Source organism: Tauraco erythrolophus, chromosome 2, assembly GCF_009769465.1.
Source record: "Tauraco erythrolophus isolate bTauEry1 chromosome 2, bTauEry1.pri, whole genome shotgun sequence".
Taxonomy (NCBI): Eukaryota; Metazoa; Chordata; class Aves; order Musophagiformes; family Musophagidae; genus Tauraco; species Tauraco erythrolophus.
In genome coordinates this window covers 7,506,232-7,527,437 of record NC_141466.1, presented here as the reverse complement: position 1 = coordinate 7,527,437, position 21,206 = coordinate 7,506,232, and the positions used below count along the sequence as shown (strand labels likewise).

Below are 21,206 nucleotides of genomic sequence, written 5' to 3'. Positions count from 1 at the left end.
CTGGACGCATTCTTGTGTGATCTGATCTAGGTGGTCCTGCTCCAGCAGGGGGATTGGACTAGATGATCCTTTGAGTTCCCTTCCAATCCCTGACATTCTGTGATTCTGTGATTCTGTGGGTGCCCGGCGGGACAGCCCCGCAGCCTCTCCCCACCGCACCGGGGCACCACAGCACCCCGGCGGCCCCACCGCACACTCCGCCGGGGCGGCCACCGCCGGCTCCGCTCCGCCCCCGGCTGCCCCCGTGGGGCTCCGGCTCCTGCCCTTCCGTGGATTTATGTCTGTTTTAAGAGGGAGGAGAAGGCAGGAGACGTGGCCCGGCAAGGCCGGTCTCTCAGTGCGTGAAGCGGTGATGGCTGCGAGGGAGAGCCCGGTGGCTCCGGCAGCACGGCTGGCTCCGGGCTTTGTGCTCCGGGATAACTCCTCTTTCCCATAAAGGAACTTCTTCAAGCCTGGCTGAGTTTCAGCGTACCCTTTAGAAAAAACATTCTCTGATAATCTAAAAAAACCCAAACCCAAACACGGGATGGCCCATCGCACCAAGCTATTCACTCTTCAATTACTGACTTATTTCCAGTTTTGAACATTTCTACCTGTCCCTTCACACCTCACTCTCTGGCTGCTGCTTGCCCCGCATCGCCTGGTCATGCCTGGGCATGCGGATGAGCCAGGGGATGCTGCCAGCCCCGTGGCAGCATGCCGCCAGCTGTGGTGAGGCTGGGCACTCACCCCAAGCCATCAGCCCCGCGAAATTGTTTTCCCTCTCATTTCTTTATGCTTTTATTCATTGTACTGATAACTTCTGAGATGAGCTCGGAAAAAAAAAAAACAAGTAGCTGCTGTACAGCAGCTCTTTGAACAGATCAGGAAAGTGCTGCATTTTAAAAACCAGGGCTGCTTAGTTTTTTCTATATTTTTTTATGACATAAAACAACTTAAAAGAATGGGAGCAGTAGCAAATCGGTAGTAAAAATTGGTGGTTAATTTATGGTCAATGACACCTGCATTTGGTGCTTGTAAGTGACAGCATGTGTATCAGCAGATTGTTTAATTCTGTTCTCCAAATTGATATGCTAGTTTTGTTGAACACATGGAATTCCAAGGGCCACTGCTTCTGAGGGATGAGAAGAGACAGGTACAGTCAAAAGACACAAAAATCAGTCAGTGGGTCATATTAAAGGAGCACACACGTGGCATTCGCATCACCAGTGCTCTCTCTCCCTCTTATTGCTCTCTACCTTTTTAATTGGTGAGGTGGGGACACAAAACTCACGCTGGAAGAACCTTTTTTGGGTATGAGCTCATAGAGTCTACAGAGCTCAGAAAATTTCACAGGACTCAGAAAATACACAAAAAAAGGCCATCTAGAAGAGCTATCAAAACTCACATGGAGCCTTGAAGCATCTGAGATAAGTCCTCTCTCCTTCCCTTTTTCTGCTTGCAAGCCAAGAAACCCAGCCCCAAATGTGAGAACACAGTTGCCCTCCTCTCCAGGAACACTAGTCAGCAAAAGTGCTGAGAAGCCAGGTCTGGCTGCAGGCGTTCCTCATGGGGTTGCTGGAAACCACCATCCCTTTAGGGCCAGTCTCCAGGACCAACAAAATCTTTGCTTGGCCGTTGAGATCAACACGTACAACATCAATCCTTGAAAGAATCTGATTTCTCCAGAAAAAAAAACAACGCTGTTTCCTTTTTTTTAGCGTGTGGCACTGAAAGGCTTTGTCCCTCTGTCACCTGGTGGATGCAGTCAGATGCTTGGTACTTACTGTTTAGCTAGTTCCATGGATATTTGCTCCAAAGAGCATCCTTTCGTCTCTGGTATAAACACAATAACAAAAGCCAGGGATGCCAGGCTCATTATTGTGTAAATGAAACACACCCAGGACAAGCCAATGAGCTCTACAAAGGAAGAAAACATGTCTTTTTTAATTTTCAAATATTTTTTTTTCCTGTTGCCATGTTTTTGTAGGATGCAGCCTCTAATACACAGGAGAAGTTAGAAGGAAGCTAGGCTGTTATTCTTGGCTCACTTATTTGTGCCTGGCCATAATCTGAAAAAGAAGAGTGGTTTTGATTTTTTGCTTTTTCTAATACTCCTTATGAAAGAAAATTCATGAGCCCATATCGACCCATTTAGCATGAACCTATTGATTTGTTTTGCACGTGGTCACTCTGGATGAAAACGGTGAGTAGCCATTGTTACTGGTTTGTGTAAAGTCACCAGGGGGTCATAAGCGCCCTGGATTTCCACTCGTGTCAGGTTTTGCTGCACGTTCTTTCATGGAGCAAAACCAAGCATTTTTCCTACTTTTGCAAGTTGTCTCCAGCTAATCCTCCCCACCTGTCTGCTCCCAGCATTTCCACTGCAAGTTGTGAGTCCTGCACCAGAGAGGGAGTGAACTCCTAATGGGGCCAGCCAAGAGCTAGTGGTTTTCTGAACCTCCAGTTTGGGGGCAGATAGGTCCTCAGGCTGGAGGATGCACTCTGCAGCCCCTGGAAAGTAAAGCACATACAAACCCAACAGGCTGCTGCAGCCCCCTTAGCCATCTCCCCTGCTAAAATTAAGCCTGACGAGACATTTGTTGCTTGTGTCATGAGATAAAAATTGCAGCTGAAGCTGCTAATCCAGCTGGTATCTTCTGCATAAGATACCTAAAGTGCAGGTGCTGCTGGCCACTGTGACCTCTACAAACATTCACTTGAAGACGGAATTTCCAATTCTACCTTTCTGCCGTAGACTAGGAATGCATATTTGCTTGTAGTTATGTTTCCATAAATCCAGATTAGATTCAGCTAAGCCAACAGAGTTCCTGTGGCTTTACATTCATTGAAACTGAGACCAGAAAAACAGCTAGGTATGCATTAGCAAGTAATGCTGCACAATGGGAGGGGACCTTGAGGAGAAACAGTTAATGCTGAGGACCTGAGGTCTGCACTTTCTGGTTTTGGGGACATTTCCTTAGGAATAGCTCTAGTCTGGTCCAAGGACTGAGCATGTGGCGGCAGCTGGCGAGCGTTCACCATGCATTTTCTGATTTGGTTTTGTCCAAAAGCTTGTGTAGTTCAGGAGGCAGTTCTGTGATGCAAACCAAAGTGCAGTGAGTTGGGACAACTGGATTATTTGCTTCTGAAGAGGACCCTTGACCCAACTACAGAGCTAGCGTGGACACAATGAGTTTAACTTGCCATATTTTTCCTGGTTTTAACCAAGGCAGTACTCAGGGGTTTTTTTCTCTCTCTCTTTTTTTTTCTTTAAGAAGAGAAAACACCAATGTGAAACCCATTTTAGTCACAGATCACATTCATTTTCAAATCTATCTCAAAACGCATCTCACAGGATTAAAACCACCTCAATTTTTTGTGGGTTGCTTGCCTGCCTCTGTGAAGAGTAATGTAGCATTAAAGAAAACCTGGAATTTCTCTTCTCTTTCATATTTTGATTTTCAGCCCATATTTTCCTCAGAATAAGACTGAAAACTAAAATTTGCAAAGCTTCTTATGAAATAAAATTATTTGAATAAAATATTTGCCAATCAATTAATTTCAATATCGGCATTTAACCTTTTCCCTTGTTTATCATCACACCATAAGTTACTATACAGTAGTCTAGTTTCTCACATTAAAACCTGAAACATTTTTACCTTACAAAGGCAGCTTTTCTAAAGAAAATTTTCTTAAAGCCAGGACATTCCTGTGAAAATGAATTATTTCAAGGGGACTGTCTTTAAAAATATTTGATCAGAAAAGCTGTGGTCTGATCTAGAGCTTCTGACTTCAGAAGGTGCAGGACTAAATCCTAAATATTATGTATTTTAAACCTGTTAAGGAAATGATGGTTTTTAGAGGTGGGGTTCACAGCCTATGGAGCTGATGTGGAGGTGCTCTGATAGCCAGCACTGTGAGGCTGTAATTACTAGTACAAACTTAAAAAGCTGTGGTGCGAATGGTGAAGTTACACTAACAAAGAGCCCCCAAACAGAGAGCTGATTTTGGCTCCTGGGGCATCATGGCTGCAATTTCGGCAGTGTTCTTTGTATAGGGAAGATTCGTTTTGCCCACTGGAATATCAACTTGGAAGGACACAGAGAAATCTTACCAGTTACAGTCAAAAATGTCAAGGAGATGAGGAGATTGATACCCCAGTTCATGCTAGATGTCAAAGCCATAGCCCGTCCTCTGATCCCACCAGGGAAAATTTCACTCAGGACCAGCCAGGACACTGAAAAAAAAAAAAAAAAAAGATATTGTCTTTGAAAGGATGGCTTTCCTGGCTGTAATCCATGAATTCAGGTGAAGCACCTGAAAGAACAGGATAATTTTCAGAGATGTCAGATTTGTGTGGGCCCAAGCCCCTGAGAACCACCCACGCTCTGCAAGCAGCGTGCGCAGCAGCCAGCATCACCTGGGACATCATTCCTGCCCGGCCCCCCAGGAGCGAGCAGCACATGGAACTGGGAAACATGGAAGGCCTCGGGGAAGTGAGCTCTGACTGCACATCTGTGCATGAAAGGGAGCCCCGAGTACATAACTCTCAAGTGACGTAACGCTAATGGAAGCGGGGCAGCAAACCAAAGTAATCTTCAGCCTCGGAGTGGCACTGTCTATTTGTGCCACCTTATAAATCAACCTGCCACACTGAAGCAGGTTTGCTATTCCAGCTGTCCGCGCCATATAAATGGGATTGCTGAAGTATAAATGAAGAGAGGGGGCCTGTTTTTTGACTTCTTCATATCACACCACAACACAGGTGATCTAAATGCTGGTGTTGCTAGCCCATGAAAACAAGTTCAGTCATAAAGAGCTGACTGTGTAACCACACACACACACACGCAAAAGACAGACACCACATTTCTGCACCATTCCTGGTTATGAAAAAACAAAAAAAAAACCCACCAAACCCCACCTTCCTTTTGTTCATAAGCAAGAGGCACTAGCAAGAGATTGCTGTGTGAAGATGTTGTGGGTTAGCAGATGACCAGCACAAGAGCAGAGAGGTACACATGGAGGAACTGGGTCTTCAGACCCTCAGACATGGACCTTATAAACTGCTCCTGTGCGATGTTGTTTCTGCAAAATGATGGATGGGAGTTTCCTCAGGACACTTACATTGGGCAGTCTTAAAGTTACATTTTAAAAATAGTGACCCATATGTCTGAGCGCACATCACACTGGAACATCCCTTTGGATGCTTGTAGGATTCCTATGTGACAGTACTGGTAAAGATAGAAAGGAAAAAAGTGCTGTGGAAGGAAACTATAAAGGATCAACTGAAAAGGGAAAAAAAAAAATTAACTGAACCTTGAGTCGAGCAGATTCAAGCAAATTCTTATCTTTCTTTGTACCACAGATTTGAATTCGATGTTTTCTGGAGCTAGCCCAGATTTTTTAAACTGATTTTTGTTAAGGAAAACCATAAAGAGCTTCACTCCCACAGTGGGAGTGACCTGGAAGAGTGGTGATTTCACTCCGGAGAATCAAGACCACACTGCATAAGAGCCTAACACAGTGGCACGTAGTCAAGCGGCACAGAGTCACAACACAGCTGCCAGCTGCCAGCAGCCGTGGAGACGCTTCTCTCTTTTTTCTGACTTGGACTGCAGCAAAGTTTAATGCGCTCACTGCTGACAAGACAAACTTTGCTCCAAAGAAATACCCTGGGCGTATTCTGTGGAGTCTCTACACGCAAGGAGGGAGCAAAGAAGAAGAGACTTGGCTTCTCCAGCAGGTGTTTTTTCCTCTCAGGCCAGCTAGCCCTGCGCCTGAGCAAAACCAGGCCCTGGCCATGCATGGAGATCTCTTCATTGTGTTTTGCCACCCTTCAGCTGTTGAAACCAGTATCGTTAGTCCCAGCCGATACAAGATGTCACGACAGGGAGTGCTAGCTGAAATGCAAAGCAGCAAGGAAGCGAGATGCAAAGGAGCCTTTCTCAGGGGTGCATGCACAGCCTGTGGATATCGTCTCCATAGGAGAGCCTGGCACCCAGCGGCCGAGCTTGGCTGGGAAAATGATTACACCAGGACTAGCAAAGGGGATATTCATAGACACGTTAGACAGGATCAAAATAAAGTTTGAAAGAATTCAAACCCGCTTTCTGCCAGGCATAAACCAGCCTCCAGATGACAGGGTTAAGAAAAAACTTTTCTTCAGATACTTTATTCTGTATTTGCTTCTTCTAGAATCTTCTTGACTTCAAGCAACCGGCAGTGGCTGCTCAGAGAGGCACCGAGCGAAGAGGAACAAGCCCCATACACTGACACGGCCACCCCACCAGGCTGGGCGAGCCCTGAGCTAGATGAGCTCCGGCAGCGTTACAGGCACTGGGGGATGGCTCATGCCATGGCTGAAATGTGTGGCACTGCAGCAACTCCAATACCAGGCATTTTTCCAAGAACAAACTGGCCCTTTCAGGCTAACTACAATTTGTCTGGAGGTTTGAAACATATTATTTTCCTGTTAAGTAACCAAAATACTTGAGCATCTGCATCAGCTGCAGCGATGCTTAGCTACTCTTATTTCAACCAGTTCAGACAGATCTGCCAACATACCAGATCTGTTCTTCATGTCTGCTAATGGTAGCTACTTCCTCTGGCATGGCCCTGACCTCAGCTTAGCTGGCGAGGAGTGGATGGGCTTACTCCCCATGGAGAAATAGCAGTTGTAGAAATCTGAGACTTATTACATTCTGTTTATCCCTTTCCTCAAGCTGAGGCAGCGATAACGATCGATTCTTTGCTTTTAGCACCTCTCTGGGATTGTTTCTACTATTTGTGTCTTTGCCAAAAAGCAGCAGCTGCTGTAGGTACAGCGGGGCTGTGGCTTTCTCTTGGGGAGCCAGTAACTAGGTTCAGGCTCCCATTCATAGTGACTGCTGCTTCCTTGTGCGCTGTGTGCAGGCAGCGCTGCAGAAATTTAACCTGCACGTTCCCAAAGTCAGCTGTGTGCTCTACCTTTACCAGCCTAAGCAGCGATGTTTCCCAGGGGAAATCAGCCCACTCTTGAAAAGAGGGTTTTAATAACCCCACCGCCTCTCCATCTGCTGTGCGAGCTAACAGTATTTCAAAAAGATGCTGTGATAGTAACCACGTTGCAGACACTCAATAGTTTTCAGTATCTGCTCCAGCCACCCTTGGCCAGTGTTTGTGGAACGGACGGGAGAAGAGCTGATGCTTTGCAGGTCAGATGTGGGTAAGAGATGAGTCTAAGGGCTCAGCATGAGTCTGTGTGCTAGATTCGAGAACTAAGGGATTCGTTCACGCAGGTGCTACAAGTAATAACTCACCTTTGCTGACCTGCAGCACGTTGTATGTTGACAACACTTAAGAAAAATTGTACAGTTGAATGGTCTTTTATTATGGTATAATCTAGAGAAAAAAAGCACCCACTACAAATGCGGAAGAAAATATTGCATTGGATCAGAAAGCTTAACTGTTTCATTAAATGTCACAGAAACTCGATGCCCTGACGTTCCTTAACCAAATAGGTAGAGCAGAGAATTCAGGTATACAAACAACCCCTTGACCAGGATGGTGACATCCACATCTAAACAAAGTCACAGGGGCTGTAAAGGCAGAAAACAAAATAATACTGGAAAATTTCAGCTGCCCCCATTAAGGCTGAATAAACTGCATAATGGAGCACAGTGCTGGGACTACATTTTAGCTACCGTAGATGAGGGTTTCTTTCAGCACTTTGCCCCATACTTAATGAGAGAAGAAAAGCAAATCTTGCTTCAGTGCTGAGCAGGGCTAGTTCAAGATGTAACTGTTACAAAGGCGCTCTGTTACATTGGTTATAACATTTCAAATTCAATATTCTTGTAGAAATGAAAAAGCCAAGAGCCTACCACATTTTGTTTAAAAAGGAGGACAATATTAGAACAAGCCTGCTTCCTAGAAAGAAATTAAAAGGGCCATCAGGGTAAATGCTTTAGTGGTGTTATGGAGAACGTTTAAATTACCTGAATAGAGGCTTAAAATACACAGACAACCAAATATAATCAAAAGAAATAGCTCAGCACAGCTAAACAACTGAATGAAGAAAGCTATTACAAACAGAAATATGCCTTCTGTAAAGGCGTACGCTGTGTCCAAACAGAGAAAACCCAGTATAATTGCTGAGAAGTTACTTGAGTACCATCATTAGACAGCCAAGTATTTTGAAAGTCTGCTGGCTGAGATGACAAGCCAGGGATGGAGGAGGTGACACATGCCAACACTGAAGAAAAATTTCCGTGGGGATGGAGGAAGGGGTCACCCTGGTAGACTTCCGTACAGAGCTGCTGGCTGGCGCCAGGATAAAGCTAAATGATTTCAGCTGGAAGAAGGAAAGGTGGAGATATATACAGTGTCTTGAGGAAGAGTTGTCTAGTTTTTGCTGATGAAAGCCATATCTCTTTGAAAGAGTTAAGGAGCATGGGGATCAAACCACTGTGCTTTTCCATTTCAAAGAGCTTTGGGATAGAAGAGAAGATATGCGTAGAGATCAATAACTGTTTATGGTAGGAAGCAAAGGACAAGGCCAGTTTTCACAGTGGAAGGAGATTACTGGATCTGCTCAGTATATAGAATCATAGAATGGTTTGGGTTGGAAAGGACCTCAAAGATCATCTAGTTCCATATATTTCCAGATCTCTCAGAAAAGGTGAATGGACTTGTAAAACTTACTGATGGTACAAAATTATTGGGGGTAAAAAAAAAAATAAAGAAGGAGAGAACGATTCTATGATTCTATGATTCTATGATTCTATGATCACAAAGAATTGCAAAAGGATCTCAAAGTATTGAAAAAACAACCTATAAAATTCCTTATTGACACACGCAAAGTAACACATATAGAATCATAGAATCATAGAATGGTTAGGGCTGGAAGGGACCTTCAAAGGTCATCTAGTTCAACCCCCCTGCAAGGAACAGGGATATCTCCAACTAGATCAGGTTGCTCAGGGCCTCGTCCAACCTGGCCTTGAACGTCTCCAGGGATGGAGCATCCACCACCTCTCTGGGCAACCTTTTCCAGTGTTCTACAACTCTCATGGTAAAAAATTTTTTCCTAATATCCAACCTGAATCTACCTCCCTCTATTTTAAAACCATTACCCCTTGTCCTATCACAACTGGCCCTCCTGAACAGCCTCTCCCCATCTTTCTTGTAGGCCCCCTTGAGGTACTGGAAGACCGCTATAAGGTCACCCCAGAGCCTCCTCTTCTCCAGGCTGAAAGAAAACCAGTACCCACCTCAGTGTGCCACCACTGCTCAGGACAGAAGTGCTGATGCCTCTGTGGGCAGTTCAGGGACAGCATCAGCTCCCGCGAGGCGGAGGCCGTGGATGCAAATAGAGGCTTGGCAATTATTGGGAAGGGAACACTGAATATGTCACTGAGCATGCCCGTTGTGTCTCTGTGTTTGTCACACTGCATGCAGATTTGGTCATCTCAGAACTAGATGAGCCACAGAGAAAGGTGTGTAATGGGCTCTACAAAGAGCGATTAAACAGATGAGAACTCTTCAGCTCAGGTAACGCACAGCGGAGGGAAACAGTTGAAGTGGAGACGAACAGAGGAGAGATTTTCGTTACATTTTTAAAGACACAAACCAAGAGAATCCAAGTGAAATTACCAGGGACAGCAGTTAGGCAATGCAGGAGGATGTGTTTTTGCAGACAATGCATAGTTCAACTATGGAATTCACTTTTCACAAGATGTTTCAGATGTGAAAAATATTAGTGAGTCAAAATGATTAAATTATGGGTGTTAAAACATTATTTCTCTGAATGTATGGAAAAAGATCCCTCAAGGACTATTGCTCACAATAGTAAAAATATATCCCCAACAATTTTCTTGAAGTCACTAAACTATAGACAGCCAGAAGGACATGCTATGCATGCTGTATGTGCCTTTTCTTATGTATTTTCCCTCAGCAGCTGCTACTGGCTATTGTTGCAGTCAGGGTAACAGATTGATTGAGTGGCCCTTTTGTTTGAGCTGACTTGGCCAACTTAATGAGCTTTATATTTGGGCCATAAGCAAAGAGATGTCTCAAACCTTCGCATGATTTCTTCCTTACTTCCTTACTTTACAGCTATGCAGTAAATAAAAAATAATTTAAAAAATTAACAGACTTACGTCAGAGAAGCAGAAACATCTGAGAACATCTAAGAAATACCGTGAGCTTGAGGGTACTCAACATTCAAGTGAGGTGCATGAATGAAAAATGTCCTTGTTTTGACCTTATTCCTGCCAGGAGGGAGAAGCAAGTTGGAAGCTGCTCAGCAGCCCTCATTTATGAAATATTAAATTCCCTTGGTATTCATTTGCTGCTTAGGATTTTTTCCTTTCCTTTACCTGTATTGTGTGAGATCAAGTTCTTTATGGTGAGATTTAGAAAGTGGCCCTTGAAATACTTGAAAGAATTCAAGTTTCTGAGGTATAGACTCTGGAAAGAGATTAAGTGGACTTACAGCTTAGGAGGGAAGTAGGCAGAAGTATGTAAGACTTTGAAAGGGAGGACTGGGTTGTTAGCAACAAGAGGTCCAAGGGAAGGTAAGGGAGGGATTATTCCCCAGTAATGCAGGCAGACCATCTAAGAATGTGTAACAAATGATCAGTGTTGGGGAAGGATGCAAGCAAGCCACTGTGAAGCTGCCATGAGAGGAAAGAAGTGAAAGGGCATGGCTAATGACAGGCTTTGCCAAGATCAGAATTTTTTCCTGGCTTACGATACCCCAAAAGTTTTTTGTTTACTTGGTTTCTGGTTCTGTTTTGTATCAACACAAATATCCAGACGGCCAACTACTTCTCACAAAAGACCAGCTTCAGCACTGGTTTGCCTTGATTTCAAAGGGCACGTTGCAGGGGATGGCACAAGCCTTCGTGGTGTGCGTGGTGGTGAGGTGTGTACCCATGAAGGCACGCAGTACTGGGGCAGAGCTGGAATCTGGGGAGGTGGGGGGACCTGCTGCTGTGATCCACCAGCACTGTCTTAGCACGGCTCCCAGCACCCACACGATGCAACCCCTGCAAAGGTTTTTGCAGCAGCTGCAGTGAAGGAGATTTTGGGGGCTGGCAAAACAGGGGGATGCTTAGACTAGAAAGAAGAGAGGGTGAGAGGGAGTTTATCCCTTTCCAAAGCAGGTAAAAGTGACATGATGCACGAAAAATGGACTGAAACTCTGCTCATCGTTTCGTGCAAGAGGCCAAAGCAGATGATCGTGACTGGCATTAAAAATCAGTGACTCTGCGTAATGAGAGCCATTTGTCTCTCTGGCTCTGCCCCATAATTGAGACTGAAGTGGCTGCTCAAAATTAATAACTGGGAAATATGGAGCAAATGAGCGGCTATATAGCTTAGGAGAGCGAGTAAGCTGCCAGCAGAGTGCCAGCCTGCCCAGGGTCAAATCAAACCCCGCGTGCGCACACTAGGAGGAGTGGAATTGCTCTGTTGCTGAGAGATGGGGCAGTCAGGAGAAGCCTCAGCTAATCTCACGCCCTTGGCTGCATCCCGATCTCTGCAGGCGAAGGCAGTACATACCTCATGCTACAGCTTCCGAGGCGCTTCTCTCCGAGCGGCTTTATGACTACTGGCTGCAAGATACCTGATAGCATTGATGATCCAAAAGATGCTGATGTGGTGTGGCAAATCTTCAATTCTTTTTATTCTCTTCTGGTACACTACATTTCTGTTTCTAATGGTTAATCCTTTAGGCTGGCTCCTTCAAGTAACATATGTTAGGACAAGTGGGATTTAATCCTTTTATCTCTGAGGCTGTATCAGAGTACATAAAAATTGTTGTCCAGTGTTTGTACTATTTGCATCACTATCTAACAGACAGAACAGTCGTATGTGCTTTTTTAAGGAACCTTGATGTGGAACATGGAAATCACCCTTCACTGCTGCCTCCTTCAGTTTATGTTAGAGCAGCAGGAGGGCTTTGGGGGAAGAGGCTTGAGACCAACACATTAACTCCTTCCGCTGTTTTATGGGCCACTTGAGAAGTAGAGCAGTGAGATGTACTTCACCTGATTTTCCCCAGCCATCTTTCCTCCCCTAACCTTCTTGCCACTTCATTTTAATGGCCATTTCATTTGAAGGCTCATGCCTTCATTTTAAAAATGCCTTTTTTTTTTTTTTTACTATTGTAAGTTTCATCTCCATGAACTTGAAAAAAACATAATCCCTGGTATGGGTTTTCCTGTTTCATGCAAGCTGTTCAATATATTGAATCTTAATTCTGTTTTCAGTGATCTTCAATTACCGTCCATTTTCAGCTTGAAAGAATAGTCACAAACAAGAAGAGCTTTCTCATAAACAGTGATTCCCATCCAAAGAATTGCTGGGCAAGAAGTGATAGATGTATAAGGGTCTGGGAATGATAGAATTGTCTTAGTTAATGTGATTTGTGGCCCAATAACTCAGTACCCAAGTACTCAGCAGCAAATATATCAGTAGGATGCACCATAGCTTTATTTGAGGCAGGCATGTAATAGCCTGCACCTTTTTTCAAGTCCCCTAATAGAGTTGATTTGAACTGATGTATGAGATGGCAATTCTGTTTGCAAATGAGTTTCACTGCCACTGTCTCTCTTTCTCATCCTTTGTTATGTAGATGCTTATACTGTCCCATCAAGACAGAATATCTTTCAGGGCAAGCAGAAAGAAAAAGAGAGAAAAAGAAAAAATGAAAACAAGCTTTCAAGGAAGAATGTGCTTATTATAATACATCACATACTGTCATGCAAAAAAGACCTTTTAATTAAAATCTGTAATGTCCATTCCTGTTTGTAGTTGTTTATTTGTTCAGAATATTGAATCCAGGATAATCCTCTGAGGCATTTGCAGAGGAATGACTGCAGAAGCCAGAGGCTCTAACTCACAAGGAAGTTGTGCATAAATTAGTTCAGATTATTACATATTTAAGTTCTAAAAAGTATGGGGAGAAGAAATCACCCAGCTAGGTGGTATAAATGAACCTTTTTTTCTAGTATCCAAGAGCCAATGCTGGTCCTTAAAGAGATGCACAACAGAAAAGAGATGTTGAGACACAGTAACTGGTGGCAATTTAAGCCTTTGCTCTTGCAAAACAGAGATTTGTGCATCTGGTTTAGAAAACTCCCAGTGGAAAGGAGAAGCAACCTTTTACTACCTTCTGGATAAATATTTCAGCATGTATTGGTCATTTTGGGACTAAGATGTAACTCTTGGCTTTGCTTCGGTTGCTGCTGGGGGGAGGTAGCAAGAAGGAAGGTGTGAAGATCCACCCACCACAAAGTGTCTTTTAGGTCTCCTTCATTCATAACAGTTTTCTGATTTAGGGTTGATTTTCAAGGGCAACAGAAGCTGGATGCCCTCCTGTGTCCCCTTTTCCTAGTTTTCCTCCCAGAGCTCAATATGACACAGAAACTCCGAAGCCATGGGGAGAAACAATCTCCTGACTCTATGCATCCACTTACCATCGGGCCATCCTCTCTGCACTTTGACTGCCAGCCTCCACCTTCCTCAGCAGTGCCAGTAAGTTACGTGATTGCACATTTTTGCCTTTCTGGTATAATTACTTTCTGATAATGTTTTAGTTTGATGATCTTTACAAGTGAAATAAAATACTGTCTTTGCACTTGAAGTCCTACTGACAGTTCTAGTATTTGCACAAAGCTGGCCTGAGGTCAAATTCCCTCTGAAACTTCCTCCCAGCCCTCTCTCTCAAAGGAAACTGGATTTTATGAAGCTTGACATATGCCCCATAAACATTTTCACAGATTTCAGTGTCACAAAGATCTCTTCAAGAACACAGTCAAGGAAAAGTAATGTAAAATCTTTCATAGTCTTTGATATGATTATCAAAGGCCACTATTATTTACTAAATGTTTAAATGCAACACTTGACCTACAAAGTAAGAAGGGTGAATTTGACTAATGATAGGCAGCCTTGATTATCATATGAAAGCTCGTACAAGATGGCATGTTAGACTCACTTGGCAGTGCACCTCTTTACAGAAGATAATGTCCCTGTAGAACAAAAGGGGATCGTTAAACCCAATTACTAGTTAGAATGGAAGAAATATTCATTCTCTAGACTTTTTAATAAAGTGGATCTGGAGGTCTAATGCTTCGTTTTGGCCAGTGGCTACTAACTAACCTGAGCTGAACTTTAAAACTATGTCTAATTTGAAGCACAGGAGCCATTCCTCTTAAGCAGTGCCTTTGTGTCAATAGGTTTATTATCATACAACTATTAGTAGAGAAACTCTTACATAATCCAGAGCATCAAGATCAGAATATTGACTCAAATCACTGTTCAAGTGGAGCGTAGTACGCCAAAACACAGATACTCCCTTACTTTTTCTAGGTAGTTTTTGGAGGGCCAAATTTGTGCTGCGCAACAGCAGATTGAACCACTGTCGTTGCAGTGGCACAGGAATATTGGCTGGGGCATGATATTGTCACTCTCTCTTTTCACAGTACCAAGGGCTCTGTCTTTCAGAAGGCAAAGCCCTTGGCCTGATCTGCCAAGACTTTCCCTCATTCACATACTTAGAAGTAAAGTTATGAACAGGAACACAAATGCCAGTGAAAATGACATCCCAGGTTATATACCTCAGTATATAATTAAAGTTCAGTCTCGGGGTTGAACGAGGCTATTCTGCTCTTGGCAAAATGGAGTCCTAAAAGAATCAAGGAGAAGCTCCCACTGGCATTGCCATGTTTCATTACTTCAAAAGCACTTATTTTCCTTATTATGACCTTTTTCACACCCAAAAAGGCCTCCCAAACTTGTAGATTCTATCAAGTTAGATAAGATTAATCTATTTGGCTGGCATTTTAGAGAACACCTCCTGCAATTTGAAATCCTATAATTCAGCATCCAGCTATCCAAAAATATCTTAAATTGGCTTGCACTTCACTACTACCAATCAGCCTGTGAAAAGGCAAAGTGATTCCTGGGTTAGCTGACATGTTAACAAGGGCCTTCAGATGAACCTTCTCTGGGGCAAGGAAATAGGAAGAAGCGGACAATTCAAAATCCTGGCTTTATTTTGCATTTTGGCATGCCTTGTCTTTTTGCTGCAGCTTGGTAGTACAGACACAGTGTGAAATAAAGGCCACATGAAGCACCATTTGAATAGCACAAGAAAAACGAACTAGATAAATACTAGGAGTATCATGTTCAAACCACATGGATGCATACATTAAAAGACGATTTAGCACAAATGAACAGAGCTGGGAATCTTGTCATAACATAAAGAATCCAAGATCATTTTTTAATTAACTAAAAAAGGGCTTTCTGTGCTGATCCTCAGTGAAACATGCACATTTCCAGTGTTTATTATCCTGGTTCAGATCCAACAAAGCATTTAAGCACTTGCTTATTTTTGAGCTCTTGGTTTAATCCCCACCACTATATCCTTTTCCAGAGTAAACCACTACACAATGTAAAATTGATGCTGCTCATTTCTATGAAATTTAAGGCCAGGCCACAGCCGCTCTGCAAAATGTAGAGGCTCAAAAATAAAACATTGCAAACAAATGTCACACAAGGCAATGTTGAGCATGAAAGCCTCTTAACACCAAATTTATGTGCACTGTAAATTAATAAAATAACCACATGTTTTGTAAAAGCCTGAAATATTGCTCTAACGTCGAAGATATTGATGTGAATTCTAGACACCTCTATCTTTTACCAGTGATTTCTAAGCTAGTGTAAAGCCATACAGTTTACAATCTTTCTAAACACAGGAACAACCAACTAAATCCACAGAGGGTCAGAATTTCCACATCGACAGTTCTCTTTCCCGCAAGATTTTCCAGTTTCTGGTGGGGCATTTGATCACCAAGATTAAGTCCAAGAGTATTTTGTGGCAGAGAAAAAGCAGTTCTGTGCGATCTGGATCATAAGGTCAGCAAGAGATACGACCTCTGTGATCAAGTCCCTGGGCTGTTCAGTGTCATACATGAAACCAGCTGGTTTGGGTTTTGTTACAGCTGCATTTAGTGACTGAGGTGGAACTCACAGAAAACGTTCTGCATTTAACCGTGCTAATGAATCATCCTTTAACTCAGGTAGCAAGTTAATCTAAGAATCACAGGAGCAAAGTCAAGGGAACTAAATTTGTCTCCAGTGTAATTGTCTGGGCTTTAGGGGAATGTTCTATGTCTGGGATTTGGCTTGCTTAATCCAATGAAATAGATAAAGACCGCCACAAACCGGTGTAAGATTGCATAAGAAGAAGAGATGGATTGAAAGGGGACTTACTTCCTTCCTCACTTCCATGGATTTCACTTTCCTTGTGAACCTTTGAGCTTTCTTTCATCCTCCTTGATTCTTTTTGATTGGTCCTTCTTCCATCCTCCCCACTGTCCCCAGTATGGGTTTAAAACTGCACTTAAATGACTTCAACAGCTCACAATAAAATGTAAATAAAACAAGTGGATTTTTACATGGGAGAAGAGAAGAGAGAAGACAGAGGAGAGGAGAGGAGAGGAGAGGAGAGGAGAGGAGAGGAGAGGAGAGGAGAGGAGAGGAGAGGAGAGGAGAGGAGAGGAGAGGAGAGGAGAGGAGAGGAGAGGAGAGGAGAGGAGAGGAGAGGAGAGGAGAGAGAAATGTGAAATGCTATCATACAATCTAATTTAGCTTCCTAATCACCCTAAACTCCTCCAATAGCTGGTGAGGAAAGGAGGGCTGCTCCAAAGGAGAGGTCAGACAGCAAGGATCTGAAAGCCCCACTTAGCTAGGCAGAATATTTCCCTCTGTTGATTATCTGAGGAATCTGGCTCCCATATCAGTTACATTTCCAAACATGTTGAAACATCTGTTCCATTTTAGGTATAAATAAGCTCAGTTTTAAAGCATCCATTCAAGTTGATATAAATTTAACTCTGACATACTTAATATGGCAAATCTACCCTGCCTGTAAGTCCAGGTTTCCTGACGAAGACAGCGACCACAAGCTGCTGGTTCGTTAAGCGGTGCCGGGGCAGGCAGGGATCTGACCACCCACCTCCCGTGCCAGCCCCAGCAGCCTTGGCTGTGCCCCATCACCGCAGCCAGGAGTGCACAAGCCCATGCACCCACACACCCACAGCAGGGAGGTGGCAGGGGTCCCCACACGCAGGGGGACCTTCAGCCCGGGGTGAGAGTCCAGCGAGGAGACACGCTGGGGGGAACCGCTGTCCCCCAACACAGCTGCTCGTTTCGTGCTCCCTACCACCTGTGTAGGTGGTCCTCAGACGTGGTTCTCGTCCACTGCAGGTCTGGATGCCACAGCCTTGTGCACGGCAAGGTGCTCCCACAGCCGGCTGGCCCCCTGGTCTGTGGGCAACATGCTCCCTTTGGAAGTTAAAAGGAAACACTGCTGTGAACAGAGTGATAAGCATGCAGTTTGTTTCCAGTTTTCCAGTCAGAAATATTCACCTGACGGCTGAGGCTAATAGATGGCAACAGAGGGCATAATATCCCAGTCTGAGAAGGCTTCCCAGTCTGAGAAGGCTTCCCATGGGTGTTTAATTCCACTATTTAACAGGTTTTAACCGATACCAAAGTACTGCCAGTCCTACAAGCACCGACTCATGGGAGCTGTGCTTTGATGGGGCTATAACAGTGATGTGGAAAAGCAGGGTTTGCAGTAAGTTCTAAATCCCTCCTCCACAACCCAGTTAGGCACTTATTTGTCCACCACAAAAATGCAAAAATCATTTTTTAGCATTTATATCTATCTGGATGGGTATACATGGTATTTTCTGTGCCAGACCCTGAGACCTAGAAGATATTTCTCCAGCTGCAGACTCTGATCTGCCTTGGGTGTGTTGTGGCCACAGCTGTGTGTGTCCCCAGCAAGCTGTGAGTGCTTGAGCCAGAGCATCCCTGCAGCTCCAAGAAGTCCCCTGGAAGAGGAGCCTGTGATAGCCTCCAACAGCTCTGAGTGTTTGGCCCTTGGCTCTGGAGAGCCGCACAAAGCTGGCATCTTCTCTGAGACTTGCAGTAACAGAACATCTTCAGTCCCACATTGGCAGAGACATAAATACCTTTGGATTTTGTGCATCTAAATGATTTTGAGGATGATTCACGTCATGAAACTGCCCCTCAGTCCCACTTCTAGGTGCTTTTGTTGATTTATATTCACACCCTACCCTCAGTGTGAACTGCTGTGACGTCAGCAGAGCTGGTGTGATTTGCACCAGCAGGCTATCCCGAAGTTTGTTGGCCAACTGCCTAAACGCCCTTGCAGTTATAGAAAAGCCTGTTTTAAGGACTGCCAGAGGAGGGAGAGCTCTTTTGTGCAAGGCATCAATGCCATACATGCAGTCTAAATGCATGCATTCAACAGCCCCCTCTCAATAACAGCGTTCCGCACTCCACAGCAAAAAATCCCTGTGATGTGTGTGGATCCCCTTGAACTGCACTCCTAGAAAGCGTGTTAAGAGGTGCTGCCCAAGTCCTGTTTGCTCACTTGCTTTTTATTTGCTAGAACAAATTCAGATTGGAAACACAGACACCCTGTTGAGTCCAGACTGTTGGCATTACTTGCTTCTCAGTCCAGGACTTGTTGGAGCCCCTCTGTTTTTTGTTCAATGGAGAGGAGTGCCGCCAGACCACTCAGCATTCCTGTATTAATGTGTATGGTGCTACTGTCTCTCTTTCATCTACTTATTGATGAGATCACCCAGTGAGACCTCCTCACTCAGGGGATATATAGGAAAATACAGAGGGAAGTTGTCCTTATTTAGTCTTTGATCCTAAATGGTGCAAAAGAAGATGATCAGGGCAGAGAAGCAGATCTTTGGTAACGGGTGCCACCTGATGTCTGAATCTGAATTTTGTTCCTCGAGTCTGTGAGGAATGCAGCAGGGATTTGGGCACCCACTCTATTTCAGAAAGCCTAGAGCTGCTCTACAGTTGTTAACCAAAAGAACTCTCTTGCACATGCTCCATGCAACCCCGAGTCCCACATTTACAGCCTTATTTTGGAAAATGTCTGATACTCCAAGAGTTTGACTTTCCCAATTCCTGCATCTCAACAGGTTGTACTACGCAACAGTGAAGAGTGAAGGAGATGACACCTCTTTATAAGAAAGGACCTCTATTTTTTGCACCCTGAGTGGTCTGAACAGAGCATCAGGCAAATGAGATGCTCTGCAACTATTTCAGTTAATTCTGTGTCATTTAGTAAGTGGTCATGCACGATCATGGCCCTGACTAGAATTTCTCTGTGTGTCCTTTGTGTTGAATAAATTTCCAGGGCCACACTGAGCTTTTAGCTTGGGTGACGAATTGGCAATCTACCTCCACACCACACTCATCTCATTATCCTGCACTCACTGCTCCCTTTGCTAGGCATAGTGGCGTTCCTGACAGGCCCTGATTTCTCCTGTCCCCCCAGCCACATATAGCAGGTTTGAATGCCTCTCCTTGCAAACACGTGCTGAAAACAATGAAGAGCCCCTCTCACACTCCTCACCCTTCCCCTGGCAGACAAAGGTTTCTCATAGGTTCTGCAGGCGTCTTTCTATGGTAAGAACGGTTCATCCTTTGGACAAAGGTAACTCAAGACAAATATGGGTGTCAAGTAAACCCCCTTAGCCAATAACTGCCTCTGTAAACAGCCCTGGAGAGATAGCATGTGCTGTTCTGCAACGTGATGCAACACTGATTTGTTGCACCTACAAAACGTCCTCATAATTGTGTGAAATTGAGTGTGAACAAGCAGTTGAATCGCAGGTCATCAAACATAATTAATCTGAAACAGAGCAGCAGAAATACTCCTTTTATCTTGCCTAAGGGTTGAGGTTATAAATACAGAACATCCCAGAATCAAAAAAGTGACTAAGCAGATGCTTGCTAGTCTGTGAATTCCTTTATAATGCAAAAAATGGCTTTTATCTCTCACGGTCTATTTTTGAGTGCTTATCACTTTACTGCCTGGGTGCTTTGATAAATGGCAATTAATATATTTAGCATATGTTTAATTTATTTAAAAAAATCCATCTACTTCATGTAATTTGGAGACAAAAGAGAAATCATGGAAAAATAAGTATCCGCTGTGCAAATCTGGACTGTAACTAGCTCTTTGACCAGAATCACAAAAAAAAGGAAGGGGAAAAAAGAGGACAGAGTAATTAAAAAAAAAAAAAAATAGAGTTCAGGTTGTGTGATCTACCCTATGAAGAGTGTGCCATTTTCCTAATGGCTCTACATAGGTTCTCCTTCATCCCCACAGAACGTAATGCAGCACGGACTCAAAATAAAGTAGGTGAACTTATTCCAGAAATGGCTTTGTGGAGTAGAAGGAAAAGAGCAAGATCCTCTCTGACCTTTGTCCAAAAGAGGCTGATTTGATCTGTAGGTTACAGACACATTCCCAGCACCGCCTTCACCTTAGCCAGCAGGACGGGCAGATGTCGCGCGGAGTTTGCGAATTTGCATTGAAAATCTAGTGGTAGGGGGGTTCCAGTGCTTCTGTCCCCAGGCTCACGGGCATTGTCTGGCCACAGCAGCCGAGTGCAGCCTCAATGCCTCCCTCCCATTGCAAAGCAGACAATGGCTAATGGCCTGGTTCAGACTACAGACCAGATTTTGAGATGAATAACATAAACATGTGAAAACTGTTTACTTTATATAAGCAGAGGGGCTTGGGTTTTTTTCTTTACACTAAGAAAGGCATACTGAGGGTAAGAAAGCTCGACTTTGAAAATACATTCAAGGATTTGGACTCCAAGCAGAGAATGCTGAAGGCTGCATATGAGACATAAACCATAGCCTTGCGTCCCAACCACAATAGATCCTTTGCAGATTGCAACAATCTCTTGATTCTCTGATCCTTGAGTTATCTGTACATTGTCAATTTTAACTGAACATTGCATTTTTAAAGGCATGGAAGTGTTTTGAAAGTACTTACCTGCATTTTGAAATACCTGCATCTCTCCTGGACCTGGCCTTCACTGGCTACACAAATGCATTTGTCAGTTTAAATTGCCTCACCTTGGCTTTATCATGCAAGATCTCAACATGCTGAAGCTGAGATGGTGCCTGTTCTTTCCCATTTGCTGTTGGAAAGCATTTGTGCTCTTACTCCAGAAAGAGGTCAGAAAACAAGCATGGGCCTCAAAGACTTCTCAGATTAGTCTGGTAAACACGCTTCAGTTTCTGTATCCCTCAAGGACATCGACGTTGTTACCATCACGTCACATCAGGCCAACTCAAATGACAGAAACCCACTTAAA

At 43.9% G+C, this 21,206-nt stretch overlaps 1 protein-coding gene across 1 annotated transcript in view; it reads right to left on the bottom strand.

Annotated features, from left to right (window-relative positions):
• SLC2A12 (solute carrier family 2 member 12) overlaps positions 1-21,206 on the bottom strand; it is a 32,144-nt gene that overhangs the window by 787 nt on the left and 10,151 nt on the right. Inside the window, exons 3-4 of the mRNA XM_086632064.1 lie at positions 4,097-4,219; positions 1,767-1,899 (exon numbers count right to left, since the gene is read on the bottom strand). Of these exons, the coding sequence (XP_086488190.1) occupies positions 1,767-1,899; positions 4,097-4,219 (256 nt within the window). The remainder of the gene's footprint in view (positions 1-1,766; positions 1,900-4,096; positions 4,220-21,206) is intronic.